We start from the raw sequence: 22,364 nt of genomic DNA, 5'->3' as shown, positions 1-22,364 counted from the left end.
GGACCTAATTACAATAGATCAGATCCATCTGTACTGCATTTGTACCAACTCTATAAACTGTAATATAAAAGAAGTATCACGATCGGCGTAACTGTCACATACGTGACACGGAGGGAGGAAAAGAGGGAGGCCCTGCCCTAGTGAGAGGGAAGGTGGTGACCCCTGACTCACCTTGCGACTGGCGCCTGGCTGCCCTGTCGTCCCTAGACGGGTTCCTCACCCGTACGCCGATCACGTGCCTAAAACCCTGGCTTTCCCTAGGATGAGCCCTAGATAGTGAACTGGGCGGTGGGAACACTAGTCCGCACCACTAGCTCTAAAGGAAAACACCAAGGGGAGGACAGACAATACAAACTAAACATATAATCCCAGGAGGGCAACAACAGGAGACAACAAAAGCCCAACAGGGATCCGGAGGGTAGCACTCTGGAACAACAACCAGATTCTCAGCTCCAGTGGGTCAGCATAGATATCCAGGCAGGAAGCTCTATAACTGGCAACAAGAGAAGTGTGAGAGGAGAATATAAGGAGTTTGGGAGTGGCAGACAAGAAACAGCTGAGGAGGAGAAGCTACGGATCCCTGAGTGAGACAAAAAGGATAGCAAGGCAAACACAGAAAACAAACTAAGAAACACCGTGATCTTTAGACATAGAGCGCGCAGCCACCCGCTGCGACTTCCTGACCCCGGGTATAACGGAGTCAGACGTGGCTCTTGACACCCTCGTGACAAGAAGACTGTAAAATAACATTGTTTCGAGAACGGAATTAGATCTTTAGTGCATTCCTATGTCATTCTCTCTCCACAGTGCTCCCTTGTGTTAGCCCTTTAATTACCATTATAGAGTGTGGAGTCCTCTTAGGGTGTTATCTCATGAAAAGCATTGCTGAGCCATGAGTAGGGCATTTTAGATGAAGTATTATTGCACTCTACAAAAAAAAAAAAAAAAAGGCAGAGTGTAATAGGAGTACTAATATTGTAGGCCTGGGGCCTCCACTAGTTATCTCCACTCCCGGCCATTGCAGGCAGCTGTGTAAAGGGTGTCCTCACACATTGAAACATTGTGCCCACCAAAATTAAGACATCCCCTATGTTACACTATGTGGATGAAAAGTGCCAATATCTGCGTTCTGGTCCATTGAAAAATATTAATTCTGCAGCGAAACAGAACTCAAATAATGCTTTGTTGCAGATTTCTTGCTGCTGAATGTCTCCATTCATTTCAGTGGAGATGTAATCCGCCACAACCTTTCCGTTTTGAAAAAAAAAAACATGCAGATTTTGTTGCAGGTTTTGCGCTACGTATGAAGACACCTTAACACACTCAGGACCCATTGTGTATGGAGAAGGCACAGCCCCTGAGCCTGCTCCATACACGTCTTTGCGACCTATGGAATACAGTTACATCATAGGTCGTCTTTAAAGGCATGACCCATCCTGATGAAATGAATTGCTTATTCAATATGACCAATCTCTTAAAAAATATATTTAAAAAAAGCCTAAAACATATAATGCGAATATCGTATATCCTTCTCTTGTTTGTTAATTTCGGAGTTATTAAACTAATAATTAGCTACAAATTGTCTGCTGATGATATAACATTCATCAATAATTAGGTAAAATGGTGAATTAATCACTGGGTGTCCCTGTCACTGTTCAGGAGAACTTCTTCAGCCAGAAAAGTGTGTGAGAAAGGACAACACTTGTCAACTCCAATGATCCAATCTACATCCTCCTTTCTACTTAAAAAATAATTTTTATGTCACATACCAACCCGCCAGGTGCTTCTGACATAATTTAAAGCTTATTTGACTTGTTTTTCTAATTTTGGATCACTACCATATCACATTCTGATGATTTGATATAACACATGTGCATGCAGGTGGAAACTCATCCATGTAGTGTGATTTTCTCCCCTTCATTTATTTGTGGTGCCGCTTACTTAGGCACATGACACGATAATTGCCAACTCCTACAGATTTCCTTAGTTCTTAATATTTCTTGACGACAAACATTATAAACCTGTATGTAAGCTTTGGTGATGGAGTCTGTGCTCAGGATCATGTCTCTGCCCAACAGCTGTTAAAAGATTTATGCAGTTTCCATTATCACTAATATGGGAGCCATTATATTGATTGTATTGCACATGAAACTTTAGTGGCCTTCAACAATAACGGTATCATAGCTAAAGTGACTTATTGTCCTTTCCTGGAACTTCAAAGCTTTAACCACACTTATATTTAAAGGGAATCTGTCACCTGGTTTGACCATATTAAGCTGTCACCATTGTCATGTTTAATAAAATACCTTATTTCCTGCAGTGGTTTTCTTTCTTCTTTCCATGCTTTCATTTAGTTAAAAAAGCAATTTTTGTATTATGCAAATGAACCCCGAAGGTGCCCGGGGGGGGCGTTATTCATGACCCTTTGGGCCCAGTAACGCCCCCCTGCAGTGCCTAGCCCGCCTTAGTTTAGAGCCCAAGCACACCTCCTCGTTATGCAGTATCGTCCCACAGCCTAGTTTAACGGCGCCGCGCCCTCTGCTACGTCAACTAATTCATTCAAGCCACGCACCTGGAATCTTCAATTCGTCAGTCTGTAATCTCGCGCAGGCGCAGTACTGCCTACTGTCTGCACCTGTGCGATCCAACCGCTCCTAAGGGCAACAGCCTCAAAAGTGTCACTGGGCATGCGCCGAGCCCAGTGACGTCTTCTTATCGCTGTTGCCCTCAGGAGCTATTGGATGGCGCAGGCAGTAGGCAGTACTGCGCCTGCGCGAGATTTCAGACGGACAAATTGAAGATTCCAGGTGCATGGCTTGAATGAATTAGTTGACGTAGCAGAGGGCGCGGCGCCGTTAAACTAGGCTGTGGGACGATACTGCATAACGAGGAGGCGTGCTTGGGCTCTAAACTAAGGCGGGCTTGGCACTGCAGGGGGGCGTTACTGGGCTCAAAGGCTGATGAATAACGCCCCCCCCCACCCCACCCCGGGCACCTTCGGGGTTCATTTGCCTAATACAAAAATTGCTTTTTTAACAAAATGAAAGCATGAAAAGAAGAAAGAAAACCACTGTAAGAAATAAGGTATTTTATTAAACATGGCAATGGTGACAGCTTAATATGGTCAAACCAGGTGACAGATTCCCTTTAAGGTTTTAGTAGACTTATTTTACTCAGCAATGAAATGCCGTACAACATAGGTATACATCATATATAACATTTTCCTGTATAGTCATTCAGGGACTTTCTCAAGTATAGGTCCAGTTACTTGTTAAATGTTTCTTGTGGAGATGTGCCCCAAGATACACTATTAATGCTCAATGTTTTACCCTACAGCAGTTTTATCACAGTTTTTGCTAGCCTGCGCCTACCATGGAAATGAATGGAAACCCTTTTGATTTCCTAGTTCTCAGGAGATTTGTAGAATTTCCTACCTCCTTGTGCTGCTGTGTGGTGCCCTGTACAGAAGCAGTGGTTGTAAGGAGGATTAGCACCAGGGGACAGCATGCATTGGAGAAGGAGATAAGAAAAGGGGTCCTCGTGCTTCTCCTCATAAGGCAGGTACGTTTATTAGGATGCATCGATGACGCGTTTCGGAGCTGGAGAGGCTCCTTCTTCAAATCACATCCGCACATTCAGTACATATAAACAAACATTTAATAGCAGGGAGCATGCCAAATAAAACAAGGGGGGGGGGGTCCAAATATTGCTCATATAAACGTTCTAAACATCCCAATAAACGTACCTTCCTTTTGCTGAGAAGTGTGCGGACCCCTTTCCTTCTCTTCTTCTCCATTGCTCGGCCTGTATGGGATCTGATTGGGATGCGCGGCAAGCTCACAATCATTTTTTTTTGCCTGCCAGAGTGTTGTGTCTTTCCTATGAGCACGTCTCTTCTTCTGTTTTATAGCATGCATTGGGACATGCCAGAGAATCCAAGATATTATTTAAAAAATATTGACCTTTAAAAAGATAACCCTATTTCTGACGGAAGTGTCCTACTAAGGAGCCATAGGCCACTATGTGGTTCCTCAGTGAGGCACCATTGTCACCCCTAGAAGCAACGCCTCTGGGGAAGAATACTTCCATAGTACGGTATGAAAAATGGCCAAATTCTAAAGGTGAATACCTCCACAATTCTGTATGTATCCATGACAAAAGCGAGGTGACATAAAGGTCCAGTGTGGGCCCATGGCAGTTTATGAGTGCAGTATTAGGGTACCTTCACACGTAGCGCAGTGCACACTTTTTTCCGTGCGGATTCCTCTGCAGAACAACCACAGCATAGTACAGTAACAGCAAAGTGTATGAGATTAGGCAAATCTTTTGTACGCTTTGCGGATGTTTTCCGTGCGGAAATTGACCTGCCGTGCATATTTAGAAATCCTTAGCATGTCAATTATGTTTGCCGTTTTAGCTCTGGATTTCACCCTTTTCTACTGAAGGGTGAGATCTGGGGCAAAATCTAATCAAATCCACACCAAAAAACACTGTTAGAAATTGCAGATTTTGGTGCGGTTTGAGTGCAGAAATGCTCAGAAATCCACACAGAAATTCATGTGGATCTTCTGCACGATGGCCTGCACCTGTGTGCAGATACTTTTACAGTTCTGTGTTAACTTATGTACGAGACCTAAGGACGGAGAAGCATTATAAATAACACTTGTGAAACAAAGTGAACAACGGTCTACAGGGAATGCCTGTATTCCACATAACAGTACCATATGGTTCATATATTTTGGCTATTACATACAAAAGTCAATTAAAAAATACGAAGGGCACACAGAGAGGCCAATAGTGTAACTATACACTCGTCTTGACATCTTAAGTTATTGAAAGTTTTAGAAATTGCGTTTAGCTTTGTCTTTGTTACATCTTTTTCTTCCCTGTGTAGTAGGGGCAGCCATTATAGATTTTATAGGGGCGTTTACCAATTTTGCTTAAACTACCGAATGACTAATCTGTCAGGCACTTGCAGTGGTGAAGTCCTTGCTAATAGCCATTCATAACCATAGGGTTTCATCTTTCCAGCAGCAGGAATAAGACTCTGACACATGGGTCACATTTTAAAGGGTATTTCCATCTGTAGGTTGTGCTATAAATGCCCAATAGGTGTCGCTCCCACCTTTGGGACCCGCACCTATCTCGAGAAAGGGGCCTCCTCTCATGGCCACTGTGAGTGGAAAGGTGACTGTGGATGCGTTGTGCTTCAATTTCCATGATGCTTCAAGTCGTGGCTTCCTGGTCCCTCTCGACACACAGTAAATCATGTCTTAGCCACTCGGTGGCCACAGCAGTGACCATGGCTGACTGGTCATTTCCTGTGTGTTAAGAGGGACCAGGAAGCTGAGATCAATGAGGGATTGTGAAGCGTTACAAGACATGTGTTATATTAGTTCATGCTATGTGGAGCTAAAATTATAAGCTACTGGACAACCCCTTTACCACTTGAGAAAGTGAATATTTGGAGCAAACGTTGAACTCTGAACTGTTTTTGTTTTTTTGCTGTTTTTCCATTTGTATTATTTCCTTCCTGTAGTATATATATTATATATATTATTTTAAAATGAAAGTTTGGTTCAACTGTCTTTAAAATTGTTTTCTAAGTGTTAAATGATTAAAAAAAAGCAGCACTTAAACCATAAGTAAATGGATTTTGCTGTCTTTCACATTAATTTAATACCATTATCCACTATCGTTTCATCTTATAAATTTGCTAGTTACTTGTCTGCTTTAGTTCCGTTATATACATCGTTCAATTTCCTAAGTCTCTGCTGTTTTTGTATTTTTTTTTTTATATTTGAAATTGCATTTTGTACCAGCAAATTATGGACAGTAATCATTCCCACAAATACTACTGTGTTTCATAACATGTGCATTTCTGTAGTCTTTACCCTGATGGAAAGTTGTGGTCCCTAATTGTGAATTTTATAGGATGGGTTTGAGATTTTTTTAAGCAATCGTTTACTTAGGATCAGCCAAGAGTATTCCCACACTCAGCAAATCTGAATGACTGCAAATCATAGCGACACTCCTGCTCTAATAGTGGAGATAGGAGCAAGTTCTGATCTGTACTATTCAACTTGAATTGTACTACAAGGAATTAAAATTGATTGTGGCCTTTATTGTTTTCTAAAAAAAAAAAGAAATATAAATCTTTTTTTTCTATTGTGGACCAACTGAGGGAAAACAAAGGTTGAGCTGCCCCCTTTGTTTCAATAATGCTTAATCTGAAACGTCTAAAGATGATCAAACTTTAAAAAAGAAATGATTCGGACGCTTTGCCAAATAAAAATAAAAAAGTAAATCTATCTGCATTCATTTGTGACAAAGAGCGTTAAAAATCAGCTATTTCCTATTTCCCAGCTTTAGGGAACGTGTATGTCGGTGTACATCATTGTGCATTGCAGAAACATGCATAGCTAGTCTGCTGTGGTAGAGAAACAGTTACTTTACGTCAGTATTACCAGCATTTAACAGGCGTCACTCTTAGGCCTCTTTCAGACAGGTGTTGCGGGAAAATGTGCGGGTGCGTTGCGGGAACACCTGCGATTTTTCCGCGCGCAAAACATCACAGAAGTTCGGGTCTGGGATCGGTGTTCTGTAGATTGTATTATTTTCCCTTATAACATGGTTATAAGGGAAAATAATAGTATTCTGAATACATAATGCATAGTAAAATAGCGCTGGAGGGGTTAAAAAAAAAAATAATTTAACTCACCTTAGTCCACTTGATCGCGTAGCCCGACATCTCTTCTGTCTCCTTTGCTGAACAGGACCCGTGGTGAGCATTCATTGCAGAAACAGGACCTGTGGTAACGTCACTCCGGTCATCACATGATCCATATCATGATCCATCACCATGGTAAAAGATCATGTGATGGAACATGTGATGACCGGAGTGACGTCACCACAGGTCCTGTTCAGCAAAGGAGACAGACGAGATGCCGGGCTACGCGATCAAGTGGACTAAGGTGAGTTGCTTGCAGATGCTTGCGATTTTCACGCAACCCCATTCATTTCTATGGAGCCTGCGTTACATGAAAAATGCACAAAATAGAGCATGCTGCGATTTTCACGCAACGCATAAGTCATTTATTTGGTCAGTTATGGGGCCAAAACTGACCAAATAACTGAAGTGTGAACTCAGCCTTACAGGTCAATGTTCGCTTCAGGTATAAAGGACTTAACCGAGCAGCGGCCCAAGATCTTACTATAGAGTGAAAGAGCACTCTCCTTTTACACCGTCGTCGGCTGATTCTGCATATATTGCTAAAGAACCTCCTCTGTTACACGCTGAGACAAGTAGTGGGCCCATGATAGAGTGGGGAGGGTGTCAGCAGTAAGTTTGTGTTAATGTCACAGTTTATTTTTGCCTTCTTCTGATCCATCACAAGAACAACCCCCCAAAAAAACTGCATAAACACCCCAAAATCAGTAGTATCAGGCCACAATTTCACCCCAGAATCAAGGATGATTGGAATTATTTATGTATAAAGTAACATGGACACCCTAAAATCAGTAGTATCAGGCCGAAAGTTCACCTCAATTACAGAATAAAGGATTAATGGAATTACTTATGCATAAAAGAATGTGAATACCCCAAAATCTGTAGTATCAGGCTGCAATTTCACCCCAATTACAGAATCAAGGATTAACGGAATTACTTATGGATAAAATAATGTGAACAACTTAAAATCAGTAGTATTAGAACACTTTTTAACCCCAATCAGTGCAGCAAGGTGTAATAGAATGGCTTCTCCATTACCCAGGATTTACACTCTCCTATTGGTCCCTGATCTCTCCCTACAGTGTAGATACTGCCTCCCTACTATATCCCTACACTATGAATAATCTTTCCCTGAACAGCTCAAAAGGAATATTCTGTTACTAAAGAATTCCCTAATCACTGTCCCTAGTGGCTGCACTAAGTACACACTAAAATGGCGGAGAGAGGGCAGGATGAGGCTTTTTATAGGGCTGTGACATCACAGGGGCTATCTGCTGATTGGCTGGCTGCACAGCATTATGGGTGATCCGTCCTTCCCAGGCTTCTTACTTTGACTTTGTAACATATGCAGCAGCTATTTTAGAAAAAATCAGATTCTTTACCACAAATCTCCAGGATATTCGGATTCGTGATAAATCAAATTTTCGTCCACTTTGATTCTCTCAACACTAGAAATGTCCTATTCATTGCATAGTAATTAGTGTTGAGTAAGATTGTGTTCTAAGTTTGGCGTCTAAAGTTCGGGTTCAGGTTATCGAAGAATCGCGTTATGGATTCCGCTACCACGGACTATAATGGAATTTAGAATCCATGACGCGATTCTTCGATAACTGGAACCCGAACTTTAGACACCGAACTTAAAACACAAGTTCGCTCAACACTAATAGTAATACTTTTCAGGGGATATTTCAAGAACAGAATTAGAAAATAGATTTTGGAATCTTAGAACAGTAACAATCTGTGTAATACCTTTATAGCATTATTAATAATGGTAACTGACTAATATAAAATATTGTAGTCTGTCACAATTGTACTTTTTCTGCATTTCCCCCTTTGATTTGAAATCATAAAACTGAAATGCTAATGTAAATGATTGGTTTGGAAAATAACATGTATATAATTGCTGTAAAAAAAAAATCATGGCCAAAAAATAAATAAATAACACACTGAGGGTTGGCTTTAGAATGAAAAAGGTCATGAGTATCACATGTGGGAGGGTAAGAGCATAATATAAAAATTGGTATGATATGGTAAAAATCATGGCATGGTTCTTGGAGATTCTAGAGAAAATGCCTTCAGCATAAAGAGTGAATCTGGTAAAATATAAAGGTGTCCCTTCACCTCTAAATGTCTTGATGATGCTTCTGTTTGCACTCTCCTTGTGCTATAACAGCCTTTAGGTCTGACTGTATTTATAGAATTCAATCACTGCACATCCTGAGTCATGTTAACATATCAAATTAATACACACAATAATTTTTCCTGGAACTGATCCTATGGATGCCTATGATATTGCTTGTGTTTTTTCTCATTGAGGTCATTAGACATAAAAAAAATGGGTAAAAAAACTGACGTCCTATAAGCCCAACTTCTTATGGCTGCTTTATATGATTTAGGTTGTAGTGTGTATGCTTTGTATGTCTTGAAGCTCTTCACATAGGGACCCTTATGTATTTTGCTTAATTTCTTTCCTTTTTATTTTGAATTTTTCAGACGATGGGTGAGACTCCTCTTTGGTCGAGAATTTCCGCTCCAGGACCTCCTTGTAGTTTGGGATGCGCTCTTTGCAGACAGCATTACTCTAGCGTTGGTGGATTATATTTTTGTAGCCATGCTTTTATACATCAGGGATGCATGTAAGTATCACAGTTTTTTATATCATTTGAATACTAGACTGTTAAAAGACACCGCCATCAAAATGTTTCACATATTAACAGCCTACACATGAATATAAAAAAAATATATATATGGGTGGATGGTTTTCTGGATATCATTTCTTGAAGACACTCCATGTTTTCTACTTGTTGCCCCGGCCTAGAAAGTCGCTTGACTTCTCCAGTCAGACCATCAACTGTGGCCAAAGAGGAAAGGGGGTGACTCAATTAAAGCAGCACACATTACACTGATTGCCCTTCTGTGGACATCTTTGTCTAAGCCTATAAAGATAACAATAAAGGTATCATACAGTTATCACAAATCCACAAGCTACTATTATAATAAAATGTAAAGGTAAAGTACCATCGAAAACATTTTTATCACATGACAGCCAATATGTGATTATTCTAAAGTTGTGTTTTGTTTTTGTTTTTTTTTACAAAACAATGTTTGGATGTATTGTACTTTCTGCCTCGGCCTGGAAAGTAACTTGACTTTCTTAGTCAGACCATCAACTGATGAAAGGGTATGAATGACTCAATTAAAACATCACACTTTACACTGATAAGTGCAATTTATCTTCTGTTTGCATCTTTATCTAGACTTATAAAGAGAACAATAGGGTTATCATACCGTTATCCTAAATTCTACATCTACTATTGTACTACCAGATAGTATCTTCCCTCACAACAGCTGTAAACAGACCGTGTGTTATATCTCTGTGCTGACTGTTAGAGAAGGACAATATGTTGTATTTAATTGTCCATGGTATAGTACTGCCAAAATGAAAAAGAAAAACAAGCCAAAGGTTCTAGAAAAATATTTTCTATGAATATTAAGTAAAAACAACTTCTTTCTGATGGAAGTGTGCCTTCAAATGTGAAATAGATCTTCATGTCATGATGCTGAGTGATAATGGAAGACAGGGGAGGACATACTGCCCGCACATGATGGGGCTCTATATGGAAGGTCATTATTTCTGTAGAATTTTCTGTGTATGCTATGAATCCTGGACAAATCTTCTGGCACTTGTCTTTAAAAACTCAAAATCTTTATGTCAAGAGCATAAAAACATCATCATGCAATACAAAAAAATAAAATAAACATTAAAAATTACAGTGCTCTGTGGAGATCCAAGAGGTGCAGTACTGCCGTAAAAGGGGGAGCAAATATACGTCTATTACACTACACTATTGGCACCCCCGCCAATCAGCTGTTTGAGGAGACCGCGGCGCTCCGGTGAGTGCAGCAGCCTCCTCACAGCTAACCAAGCACAGTACCATACATTTTATAATGGCTGTGCTTAGTATTGCAGCACAGGCACATTCACTTGAACAGGACAAAACTGCAACGAGGGTATATGACCCTGTGAATGTGACATCACTTGTCGCAGTCTCAGACTTATCCTGAGGATTGGTCATTGAAATCTGATCGGTAGGGGTCTGACTCCCCCATGATCGGCTACTGGAAAGGGCTGCAGCATTTGGACAAGCACTGTAGCCTCTACGTCTTGTCTATAAGTCATCTGGCCTTTGTGCAGTTGCAATTCCAAGCACAGCCACTAAACAATGTACAGCGTTGTGCTTGGTATACTATGAAGGGGCTGCAGCACTGGCCCTTTCAAGCACTTGATCAGTGGGGGTGACGGGAGTCATACCTCAACTGGTCTGAAATAGATGACTCATCCTGAAGATAGGTCATCAATATTTTGCTCCCTGTCAGTCAATTTTGGCATGATCCTGACTAGACCACATCATAAATGACTCCATGTAACAAGTTTATTTAGCTAGCATTCCTTTTTATTATTATTTTTTTGATAAATTGCTGTATACTTCCATATAATTTGAAATATACAATCATGACATTGATAAAAACAGTAAAGTGGAAGTTACGGCATCTTGATGAATCACCTAAGAATCTCTGCTTTTAATATGTAGATTTTGGACAAGAACTTAAATGCACCAGGGGATAAATAAACATTAATATATAATTTTGTTTGGGCAACAGGAGGTTCTGGGTTCAGTCAGTTAGTGCCAGTAAGTGGAATTGATTGTTATATACGCCACAGATGAAACTGGGCCAGGTGCAGCAAATGTCTGACAATTTAAAGTTAAAAGGGAAATAAAATGCTGAGATAATAAGTGATTTGTATATAAGTTAGTCAAATCCCCATGGAATATGGGGCACGGTGCAGCAGCTCCAACAACATCAAAAATGTATTCAACTGATTGACAAGTACAACATATGGTTGTTGCCCAGTGATTGCCGTCCTTCTTGGTGTCACTATTAAGTATCCACTTGGACACCGGGATATATTTTGTTGCCAGCCTCTGATAGAGTAGGACCAAAAGTTCCATATTGGATATCTTTTTGGATTAAAGGGTTTATCCCCTTTCCACAGTATCGCCTGCTGGGAGACTCTGCAGCATGTTGTATGTGTAAGACTACAAGTCCCAGCTGTATAATGACACTGCTAAGGGAGTAGGATAAAAGAGCTGCCCTGAGTTCTGGGAGAATCAACAGCATGTTGTATGTGTAAGACTACAAGTCCCAGCTGTATGATGACCCTGCTAATGGAGTGGATACAAGAGCTGCCCTAAGTGCTGGGAGAATCAATAGCAACTTGTAAGTGTAGAACTACAAGTCCCACCTGTATAATAACACTGCTAATACACACAGGATCTCCCCCTACCTTCTTGTGCAATGCTCTCTCTAGTCTGTCAGCTCCTGTGCCCAGAATTATCACTGCTGCAGCTACCCAGTCTGTGCAGCTGAAGGGGTTAAGAATCCTAGAAGAGAGCAGACAGCAGTGAAGGGGGAGCATGGCCAGCACAGTGGCGTCTCGTTTACAGGCTTGTAAACGATCTTTATCAGAGCAGGGAGAGAAGCTGACATCACAGGTCATGTGACCCTCAGTAAAATCTGAGAAACCAGCCACTGGAGATAAAGTGAGTTAAATGGAAAGCTGTTACATTTGCTTAGTTAAGAACATAGAACAAAAAAAAAACTCGGACAACCCCTTTAAGGACCAGGCCATTTTTTGAAAATCTGACCAGTGTCACTTTATGTGTGAATAACTTTAAAACGCTTTTACTTATCCAGGTCATTCTGAGATTGTTTTTTTGGGTTGTTTTGTCACATGTTGTACTTAATGACACTTGTAAAATGGAGTAAAAAAAAAAAATCTTTTTTGTTTATAAAAAAATACCAAATTTACCCAAAATTTTAAAAATGCAAATTTCCACGTTTCGATTTCGCTACTTCTATAATACATAGTAATACCTCAAAAAATTGTTATTACGTTACATTCCCCATATGTCTATTTCATGATTGGATCATTTTGGGAATCATTCTATTTTTTGGGGACGATACAAGGCTTAGAAGTTTAAAAGCAAATCTTGAAATTTTTCAGAAATTTTACAAAACCCACTTTTTAAGGACCAGTTCAGGTCTGAAGTCACTTTGTGAGGCTTACATAATAGAAACCACCCAAACATTACCCCATTTTGGAAACTACACCCCTCAAGGTATTCTAAACTGATTTTACAAACTTTGTTAACCCTTTAGGTGTTCCACAAGAGTTATTGGCAAATGGAGATAAAATTTCAGAATTTAAATTTTTGGGCAAATTTTCAATTTTTTCCAGTAACAAAGCAAGGGTTAACAGCCAAACAAAACTCAATATTTATTGCCCTGATTCTGTAGTTTATAGAAACACCCCATATGTGGTCGTAAACAACTGTACAGGCACACGGCAGGGCGCAGAAGGAAAGAAACACCATATGGTTTCTGGAAGGCAGATTTTGCTGGACTGGTTTATTTACACCATGTCCCATTTGAAGCCCTACAGAATCAGGGCAAAAAATATAGAGTTTTGTTTGACTGTTAACCCTTCCTTTGTTAACTGAAAAAATGGATTAAAATGGAAAATTTGGCAAAAAATAGCTGTTTTGGCACCGTTTTTTTATATTTTTTTTTGGACTGTGTTCATTTGAGGGGTTAGATCATGTGTTATTTTTAAAAACCAGATTCGTACGGACGCGGCAATACCTAATATGTCTACTTTTTTAAGTTGAAGTTTTACACTATAATATCCTTTTTTGTAAAAACATTTTAGTATCTCTATAGTCTGAGAGTCAGTTCTTTTTTAGTTTTTAGCCTATTGTCTTAAGTAGGGGCTCATTTTTTGCGGGATGAGAGAACAGTTTTATTGGCACTATTTTGGGGTGCATATGACTTTTTGATTGCTTGCTATAACACTATTTGTGATGTAAGGTGACAAAAAAAATCCAATTTTTTTGTCACCTTACATCATAAAAAGTGTAATAGCAAGCGATGTAAAAGTGTATTCACGTCTCTGTTTTATACCATAATAAACATACAATTATAAAAAAAAAGTGATGCACCCCAAAATAGTGCCAATAAAACCGTCCATCCCGCAAACTTTGAGCCCCCACTTAAGATAAAAGGCTAAAAACAAACCAAAAAACGGACTCTCAGACTATGAAGATACTAAAATGTTGTTGTTTTTTTGTCTAAAAAAGGATATTATAGTGTAAAACCTAAATAAATTTTATAAAGTAGACATATTAGGTATTGCCGTGTTCGTAAGAATCTGCTCTATAAAAATAACACATGACCTAACCCCTCAGATGAACACAGTCAAAAAAATAAAATAAAAACTGTGTAAAAAAAGCCACTGCAGGATGTTGTCTATAGGTGCTGCCACACGCAGAACCGCTTATAGGACTACAGCTGGACCACAATAATTCACCATGGAAAGCTAAGTAGTTTTATATGTACTCCTGACATATTTTGGATGTGATCACCACACTTTTTTTTTTTCAGGAGCTTTATTAGGCATTTATAGGAAGTTTTGATAATCTGCAAACTGGTCCCCTGATGATTTGGCGGATGCCAATGAAACGCGTCGGGACAATATAGTATAATTGCACCTGGGACCATTGAGTTACTTTTTGGATTACTATATCTTCCCTTTCTGTTTCCTTTTTTCTTGACGAAACTGGGCAGTCACTGTTGCCTAATTAAGGGACAGTAAGGGGAAGTCTAGAGAGGGAGTACTACTAGTGAGAGTCTCTAGGAATACATAGGGGCAGCGTCCCAGTACCTCTGTCTCTCCACTCTATCCTCCCTCCTGTTCTTTGCCTATTGGATTTTGCACTGTTCTGAAGGCAGCCAGAGGTCGCATTGATTTAAGATTATTTTTTGGTGTGTCCTTGCCTTGTTTTATACATATTTTTGGGCCTTTTAACATTATGTATTAATAAATGTTATGTTTTAATTGCGGTGAATCATTTATGTGAAACGAGTTTGTCAATATTGTTACCGCTTACAAATTTGGCCTTGACTACTGGAACTTGGCCGTGTGTGTTTTGTATAAGTTGTTTTACAAAGAAAATAAAGAGATTGAGTGGAAAGTATAAAATAGGTGAAGACACTCAGCACAGAGACTGCCCAGACAGAAGCTTGTTGTTAGGTCAGCGGTCCATGTCCGCCACTGCCCTTCTACTTACCATGACTCTCATCAACCTCTGTAAGCTGCTGTCTCCATTGCTTCAGCCTCTGTTCCCTTAGGGTATGTGCTCGCTCACCTATCGCATCTTAAACGGCCAATGTGCGCATCTGCAAATCCTTCCCTAGACACTGGCGGAAGTTCCCTTGGTATTTAAGGCAGACTACCCAAAGAGAAGGTTGCTGAGCTTTGAGGTTTTTCTAGTCTCTAATAACCAGCGAAAGGTGTGATCTCTTGTCTGACTGCCCATGTACCTTCCTTGACTGTCTACTGATTCTGCTCCTTGCTGCCCTACCCCGATCTTGGAGCTACCACGACTACGCATGTACTCAGCCTGCGCTGACCTTGGACTGTATTCAGACTATCCCTTGCTTTAGCCATTGGTACTTCTGCTATTCTTACCTGCATTATCCCCCACCTGTGTTCCTGTGAATTCTCCAGTGTTTTACCTGCTCCACCTATGTAGTCCAATACCTCTAGTTTTCAGTGTCAGCTTCTGTTTCCCTAGTTCATCTGTATTGTCCTTGCTCCTACCCAGTATCCAGTCTGTTATCCTTGCCTGAGATCACTCACCACACTGCTTGCAAGCTTCTTCATGTATCTCTACAGCCAGGACTCCAAGTTACCAAAAACCTGTCTAAGTGCCTGTTCACACATACCAGTGGTTTTAGTGTATCCTGAGCTGCCAGTGCTTGCTTTGGAGTCCCTGACCTAAAAGGGTCAGCTGCCAACCACACTGAGACTATCCCAGGAGGTAGTAGCCTGTTTTTTTAACCACAACGAATCCCAAATCCCTGTACAGGGGTTAAATAGTGAATATCGGGGAAGCACCAGAATAACGTCCTTTGGGGAAGCGCCAGGATAACGTCCTTTGGGGAAGCCCTATGTTAAACCAGTTGATTGGCACAGTGGGTCCACACTCGCTGATCTGTGACACTTGTTGCCAGAGCCTAGAGCATATTAAGCCCTTTTTATGCCCACATGCCATTTATGTAATTTCTTGGCGTCAGGAGATACCATATTTTTCGCTCTATAAGATTCACCTGACCCTAAGACACACCTAGGTTTTAGAGGAAAGAAATAAGAAAAAAAAAATGTTTTAATCAGATCAGACAAAAAATAAATAAAACAACTTAACTCGCCTGCTCTGGAGGACGGTGACTCTTGGGAGATCCAGTGTGCGCTTTATGCAGCTTCACTGTTACCTGACTAATATAGTACTAATGAGCGCCTCCATAATGGAACCATCCGTATTCACTTTATAAGACAGGGGGGATAAAGTTTGTCTTATTGGCAAAAAATACAGTAAATGCACCACTGGCTTCAGGGATTACACTGTCTGGTGTGCTGCCTTTGTCTCTGAACATTCGAGCTTTCTCATCCTGGTGCCTCCTTAATGTCAGAATGGCCGTACCAAAGTCATACCACAAATTCCATTCTAACACATCTAGATACAAGTAACCCTTCTTTAATTTAAAAATATAAAGTTGCATTCACATCTTTGCATAGAATATGATACTGGCTATTGGAACAACTATATGTATCTGATCAACTGGGGCCACGCATGTGCACTGCCGCTCCATTCAGCTCTATGGGGCTGCCAAAGATTGCGGAGTGCATATGCTTGCTATCTCCAGCAAGGAGAGTTGAATGGAGCAACAGACTCGCATTTTTATCTGTCGCTTTATACAAACAGGGAACACAGACCCCCGTTCTTGTGATCAGACACTTATCTCTTACCCTATGGATAGAAGATAAATTGCCTTAAAGGGCAACTGTCTTTTTTTTTTCTTTTCTTTTTTTTTTGTAATGTGTAGGGGCAGTGGTCATGACAATTTTTGTTCCTACACATTCCCCAAAAGATGAGTTACATTATAATTATAAAAAATAAAATGGCTGCACACCATTATACATACAAACAATAGAGGCCCTATTGTTTGTATGTATAATGGTGTGCAGCCATTTTCTTTTTTATAATCCTGTTTGCTTCATGGATATGCACCTGTGATTCTGAATGTTTTACTCAAAATTTTCTTGTAGTTACATTATAATGAGACAATCCCTTTAAAGGAGTTACCATGCCTTTTACAATTGATGGCCATAGGATAGGCCATAAATATTAGATCGGTGGAGTTTCAATTATTTAAAAGGCTGATAATCACTCTGATTACAAATAACAAATATATGCTACAAAATATGACAGATTACAAATTAGTTTGTCAATTTGGTGTATTCCAGGCAAATTTTGAAAAAGTTTTTTCAGTCCCAGAGCAAAGGTACACCCCCAAACCCTTATCTACTAGCGACCCTGTTCTGAAGTCTTCTTGTTCTGTTCATGGGGCTCAGTCTGAAATGCAAATTTCAAACCTGTTTTATTCATTTTAAAATAATTTAAAATAGCATCAACAAAGGTAGAGACATTGACCGGCACTGCAACACTGTAACGCGAGGATCTGCACAGCAACCAGCTCCACCACATTCACCTGGACTGGGAGTGTGTGTGCACAAACCAACCGTATAGGTACTCAGCAATGTCAGCATAATAAATGGTAGTAAATATAGAAAAAATATTGCGGCACACACCACTAAAAATCTTCTTTGTTCCAAAATAACGATTAAAAATGCCATTGGGGTACAGGATGCAGGGTACATTGAAAGGCAATGGCCGTTTCGCGCACCTCTGCTTCCTCTGGGCCTTGTATGCTGGGGGCGGATACCATCAGGTCATTTATACCTGGGTGCGCCCACATCAGGCTGTTAACCACTAAAAACAACAATGCAGTTCGTTCAAAGAAGTCATTTACAGAAATACAGACAGTCATTTCTATGATTAAAGGGGTTACCCAATCAAAACCTCCTATATTCATCTGCCTCAAGTCGTGATTAAAGTGACAGTGTGAACAATGCTCACATTTGAAGTGTCCTCTAGGAACCATTCTATCCAAACAAGTATTACGTTGTCTGGTATATCTGCTCCCAACCCGTATCTCCCTTTAACAAGTGCCAATTATTATGTATAGCAGAACGCATTACTGATAACATTGGTCTGTGTATATGTATATATATATATATATATACAGTTGCAAGAAGAAGTATGTGAACCCTTTGGAATGATATGGATTTTTGCACAAATTGGTCATAAAATGTGATCTGATCTTCATCTAAGTTACAACAATAGACAATCACAGTCTGCTTAAACTAATAACACACAAAGAATTACATTTTACCATGTTTTTATTGAACAGACCATGTAAACATTCACAATGCAGGTGGAAAAGGTATGTGAACCCCTAGACTAATGAGATCTCCAAGAGCTAATTGGAGTGAGGTGTCAGCCAACTGGAGCCCAATCAATGAGATGAGATTGGAGGTGTTGGTTACAGCTGCCCTGCCCTATAAAAAACACACACCAGTTCTGGGTTTGCTTTTCACAAGCAGCATTGCCTGATGTGAATGATGCCTCGCACAAAAGAGCTCTCAGAAGACCTACGATTAAGAATTGTTGACTTGCGTAAAGCTGGAAAGGGTTATAAAAGTATCTCCAAAAGCCTTGCTGTTCATCAGTCAACGGTAAGACAAATTGTCTATAAATGGAGAAAGTTCAGCACTGCTGCTACTCTCCCTAGCAGTGTCTGTCCTGTAAAGATGACTGCAAGAGCACAGCGCAAACTGCTCAATGAGGTGAAGAAGAATCCTAGAGTGTCAGCTAAAGACTTACAAAAGTCTCTGGCATATGCTAACATCCCTGTTAGCGAATCTACGATACGTATAACACTAAACAAGAATGGATTTCATGGGAGGATACCACAGAGGAAGCCACTGCTGTCCAAAAAAAACATTGCTGCACGTTTACAGTTTGCACAAGAGCACCTGGATGTTCCACAGCAGTACTGGCAAAATATTCTGTGGACAGATGAAACTAAAGTTGAGTTGTTTGAAAGACACACACAACACTATGTGTGGAGAAAAAGAGGCACAGCACACCAACATCAAAACCTCATCCCAACTGTGAAGTAGGTGCTGGGGGCATCATAGTTTGGGGCTGCTATGCTGCGTCACGGCCTGGATGGATTGCTATCATCGAAGGAAAAATGAATTCCCAAGTTTATCAAGACATTTTGCAGGAGAACTTAAGGCCATCTGTCCATCAGCTGAAGCTTAACAGAAGATGGGTGTTGCAGCAGGACAACAACCCAAATCTCAGAAGTAAATCAACAACATAATGGCTTAAACAGAAGAAAATTCGCCTTCTGGAGTGGCCCAGTCAGAGTCCTGACCTCAACCCGATTGAAATGCTGTGGCATGACCTCAAGAAAGCGATTCACACCAGACATCCCAAGAATATTGCTGAACTGAAACAGTTCTGTAAAGAGGAATGGTCAAGAATTACTCCTGACCGTGCACCTCTGATCTACAACTACAGGAAACGTTTGGTTGAAGTTATTGCTGCCAAAGGAGGTTCAACCAGTTATTAAATCCAAGGGTTCACATACTTTTTCCACCTGCACTGTGAATGTTTATATGGTGTGTTCAATGAAAACATGGCAACATTTAATTATTTGTGTGTTAAGCAGACTGTAATTGTCTATTGTTGTGACTTAGATGAAGATCAGATCACATTTTAAGACCAATTTGTACAGAAATCCATATCATTCCAAAGGGTTCACATACTTTTTCTTGCAACTGTGTTTATATATATATATATATATATATATATATATGTATATATACCCACACATTTAATTGCATGTTGCTGCATTTTAGCATAGACAGCGTTGAAAATCCAAATAATGAATAATGTGGAAGAGAATCAATGAAAAGGATATAATGTAAAGTGAGAAATAGAAGTAATTAGTCAGTAAATTACTTAAAATCAAAGAGAATAGACTAACGCACTATACGAGTGTTGGACCTTTTTATTCATTAATTCTGAAGTTGTCTGTTGAGATTATCAAACACTGGCTCATAATAACAGTAATAATAATAATAATTATATGTTCTATATATATCTATAAATTCAACCATGTAAGTTTTGGTTCGTTGGAAGCAAGTTAACGGCTCCTTTGCTTGTAGAATGAGGCATCATTTTTAATTAACCTAGGAGGTTCGCAAGATTTTCCTTATTATTTACGTCATTATTTATTTCATTCCTGTCTTTACTTGTTGGAGCAATTAGCTTTAAATCAAATTAAAAGTGATGTTACAGGAGAATTGTTTGATTAGAAGTGGCAATACCTTTTAATTATTCAGATTTGTAACCTGCAGCCATGTTTTGGTTTCTTTTTTTCCGGGTTACAATACAACCAGGAAAGCTCTGACAATCCAGCTTTAGGGCAGGGGCCCATTTTCAGTGGAGAGACCTCATCCTGTAAGTGGGCTGCAGCACACACGTGACCAAAAAAGTTGAGTTTTTGAATGGAATTTGATAACGATCATTGCCCTAGCTTTTGGTCTGGACCCCAAGCCTTTTATGCCCACGAGCCCAAACCAACCCTTCATGTGCTGGTCAAGTTGAATATTGCTAGGTGTGGGTCCTATCCCAAAGGAGCTGGCAAAGTCCAGGGGGTTGGCCGCCCTCTATTAATTTCTGTGGGAGTACAGAAAATAGCTATTTTCGGAAGTCCCATTGAAATTAATGTAAGGCGCACCGCGCAAGTGCGGCTCTCACTTCTATGGCACTCTTAAAGGAATTAATGGAGGGCTGCTGTGCATATGCGTGGTGTGCCCTCCAGTTTTAGGCTCTCCTCCCTTTATTCGGACGGAGATGGGGCATGGCTTAATGGGGCCGAGTGCGTGGTTTAGCAGTCCTACTCTTTAAAGAGAATCTGTCACCAGCGACCTCACTATCCAACTGTTTGCATAGACACAGAGCTGTGGATCACCGGATTAAACTGCTGTTTTTCTTTTGTTGATCTAAAGCTCTTTTCCCTAGTTGTTATACTTCCTTATTTAAGCTACAGTCTTATCAGTCAGATACAAATTAAGCTATAAAGAGTTTTTAGGAGGTCACAGAGCAGAGATAAGGAACTGTTAGCTGAGCTACCTGACAGGAAACAATAAAAAATACAGAGCCTGTTACTAGAGAATCTCAGAGCTGTACAGAGAAAAGGTCTCCAAATTTATTATAAAGATATAGAGCACTTTTTTTCGGTACAAAGCGGAGATGCTGTAGTAGCAGCAGCCTTTGGATTTTCTCTCTTTTCCATCAGTTCGGGAGCGGACAGGCTCCTTATCTCTGATCCCTGACATTATTAACACTTATTATAGCTCAGTTCTTATCTTATTGATAAGAATGTGGCTTAAATAAGTATTTATGACCTCTTGGTAGTTCTGTCCGTGCCTCCACACTGCAAAAAAAAGGACCACCTCTCTCGGATCGCGGACCAATTCAAGTGAATGGGTCCACATCTGCACACTGCGTACACACAGATGGTGCCCGTGCATTGCGGACCACAGCATGAGGTACACACGATCATGTGAATGAGCCCTCAGTTTGACTTTAAAGGGCTTATCCTGGAAAATATAATGATGACTTATCCTCATGATAGGTCATCATTATCACATCAGCGGGGGTCCAAGTCCCGGCATCCCCACCGATCAACTGTTTCAGGAAGCTGCTGTGTTTACCAAAGCTCTGGTGAGCGATGCAGGCTCTCACAAGGTTTTCAAGAACAGTGCTGTACATATTATAGTGGCAGTGCTTGGTATTGCAGATCTGCCCCTTTGACTTGCATGGGGCTAAGCTGCAACTAGGCCATGCGAACAAATGTATGGTGATATCACTGGCTTAGGAAGAGGCTGAGGGGGGGTCCCGGGTGTCGCTCCTTCACAGATCTTATACTGATGACTTATCCTGAAGATAAATCATAAATATATTTTCCCGGATAACCCGTTAATCACCACAAATAGCCTCATTTGACTTTCACCTTCAGCCTAATCACTCTGGCCAGAGAGAGAAGGGGATAAGTGACTGAATAAACATCATCACACATCACACATTATACTGATAAGGCCTATCAAAAGTACAATAGAACTGTCTTACTTGTATCCTAAATTCTACCTCTACTATTATACTATTAGATAACATCTTTTTATTACCTCACTACAGCAGTAAAACAACCATGGGATCCCTATCTATGTGGGAATGTTATCTCTCTGTACTGTACTCTAAAGGATAATATTTTGTATTTAATTTTCAATGATCTAGTACTACCAAAATGAAAAAGAAAAACATTAAAGCATCAAAAATTTGTAAAAAATTTTTCTATGAATATTGAGTTTAAAAAGTGTCCTTTTAAAAGAATAAGCATTAAAAGAATACTTGTTTGCAATGCACTCGCGGATAGTATTGTTTCAGGCAGTCAATATGGTATACTAAACAAGCATCATTAATAGCCTTTGCTTTGACAGCCACAGCAGATGGATTGCTTGCATTTCGATTGTAGA

At 40.1% G+C, this 22,364-nt stretch overlaps 1 protein-coding gene across 1 annotated transcript in view; it reads left to right on the top strand.

Annotated features, from left to right (window-relative positions):
- The window catches only part of TBC1D5 (TBC1 domain family member 5), a 603,675-nt gene that overhangs the window by 430,551 nt on the left and 150,760 nt on the right, over positions 1-22,364 (top strand). The window contains exon 15 of the mRNA XM_044293280.1: positions 9,224-9,366. Coding sequence (XP_044149215.1) covers positions 9,224-9,366 — 143 coding nt within the window. The remainder of the gene's footprint in view (positions 1-9,223; positions 9,367-22,364) is intronic.

The sequence above is a fragment of the Bufo gargarizans genome, chromosome 5 (genome assembly GCF_014858855.1).
Source record: "Bufo gargarizans isolate SCDJY-AF-19 chromosome 5, ASM1485885v1, whole genome shotgun sequence".
In the NCBI taxonomy this organism is placed as follows: Eukaryota; Metazoa; Chordata; class Amphibia; order Anura; family Bufonidae; genus Bufo; species Bufo gargarizans.
This window is presented reverse-complemented; position numbering and strand designations above follow the sequence as displayed.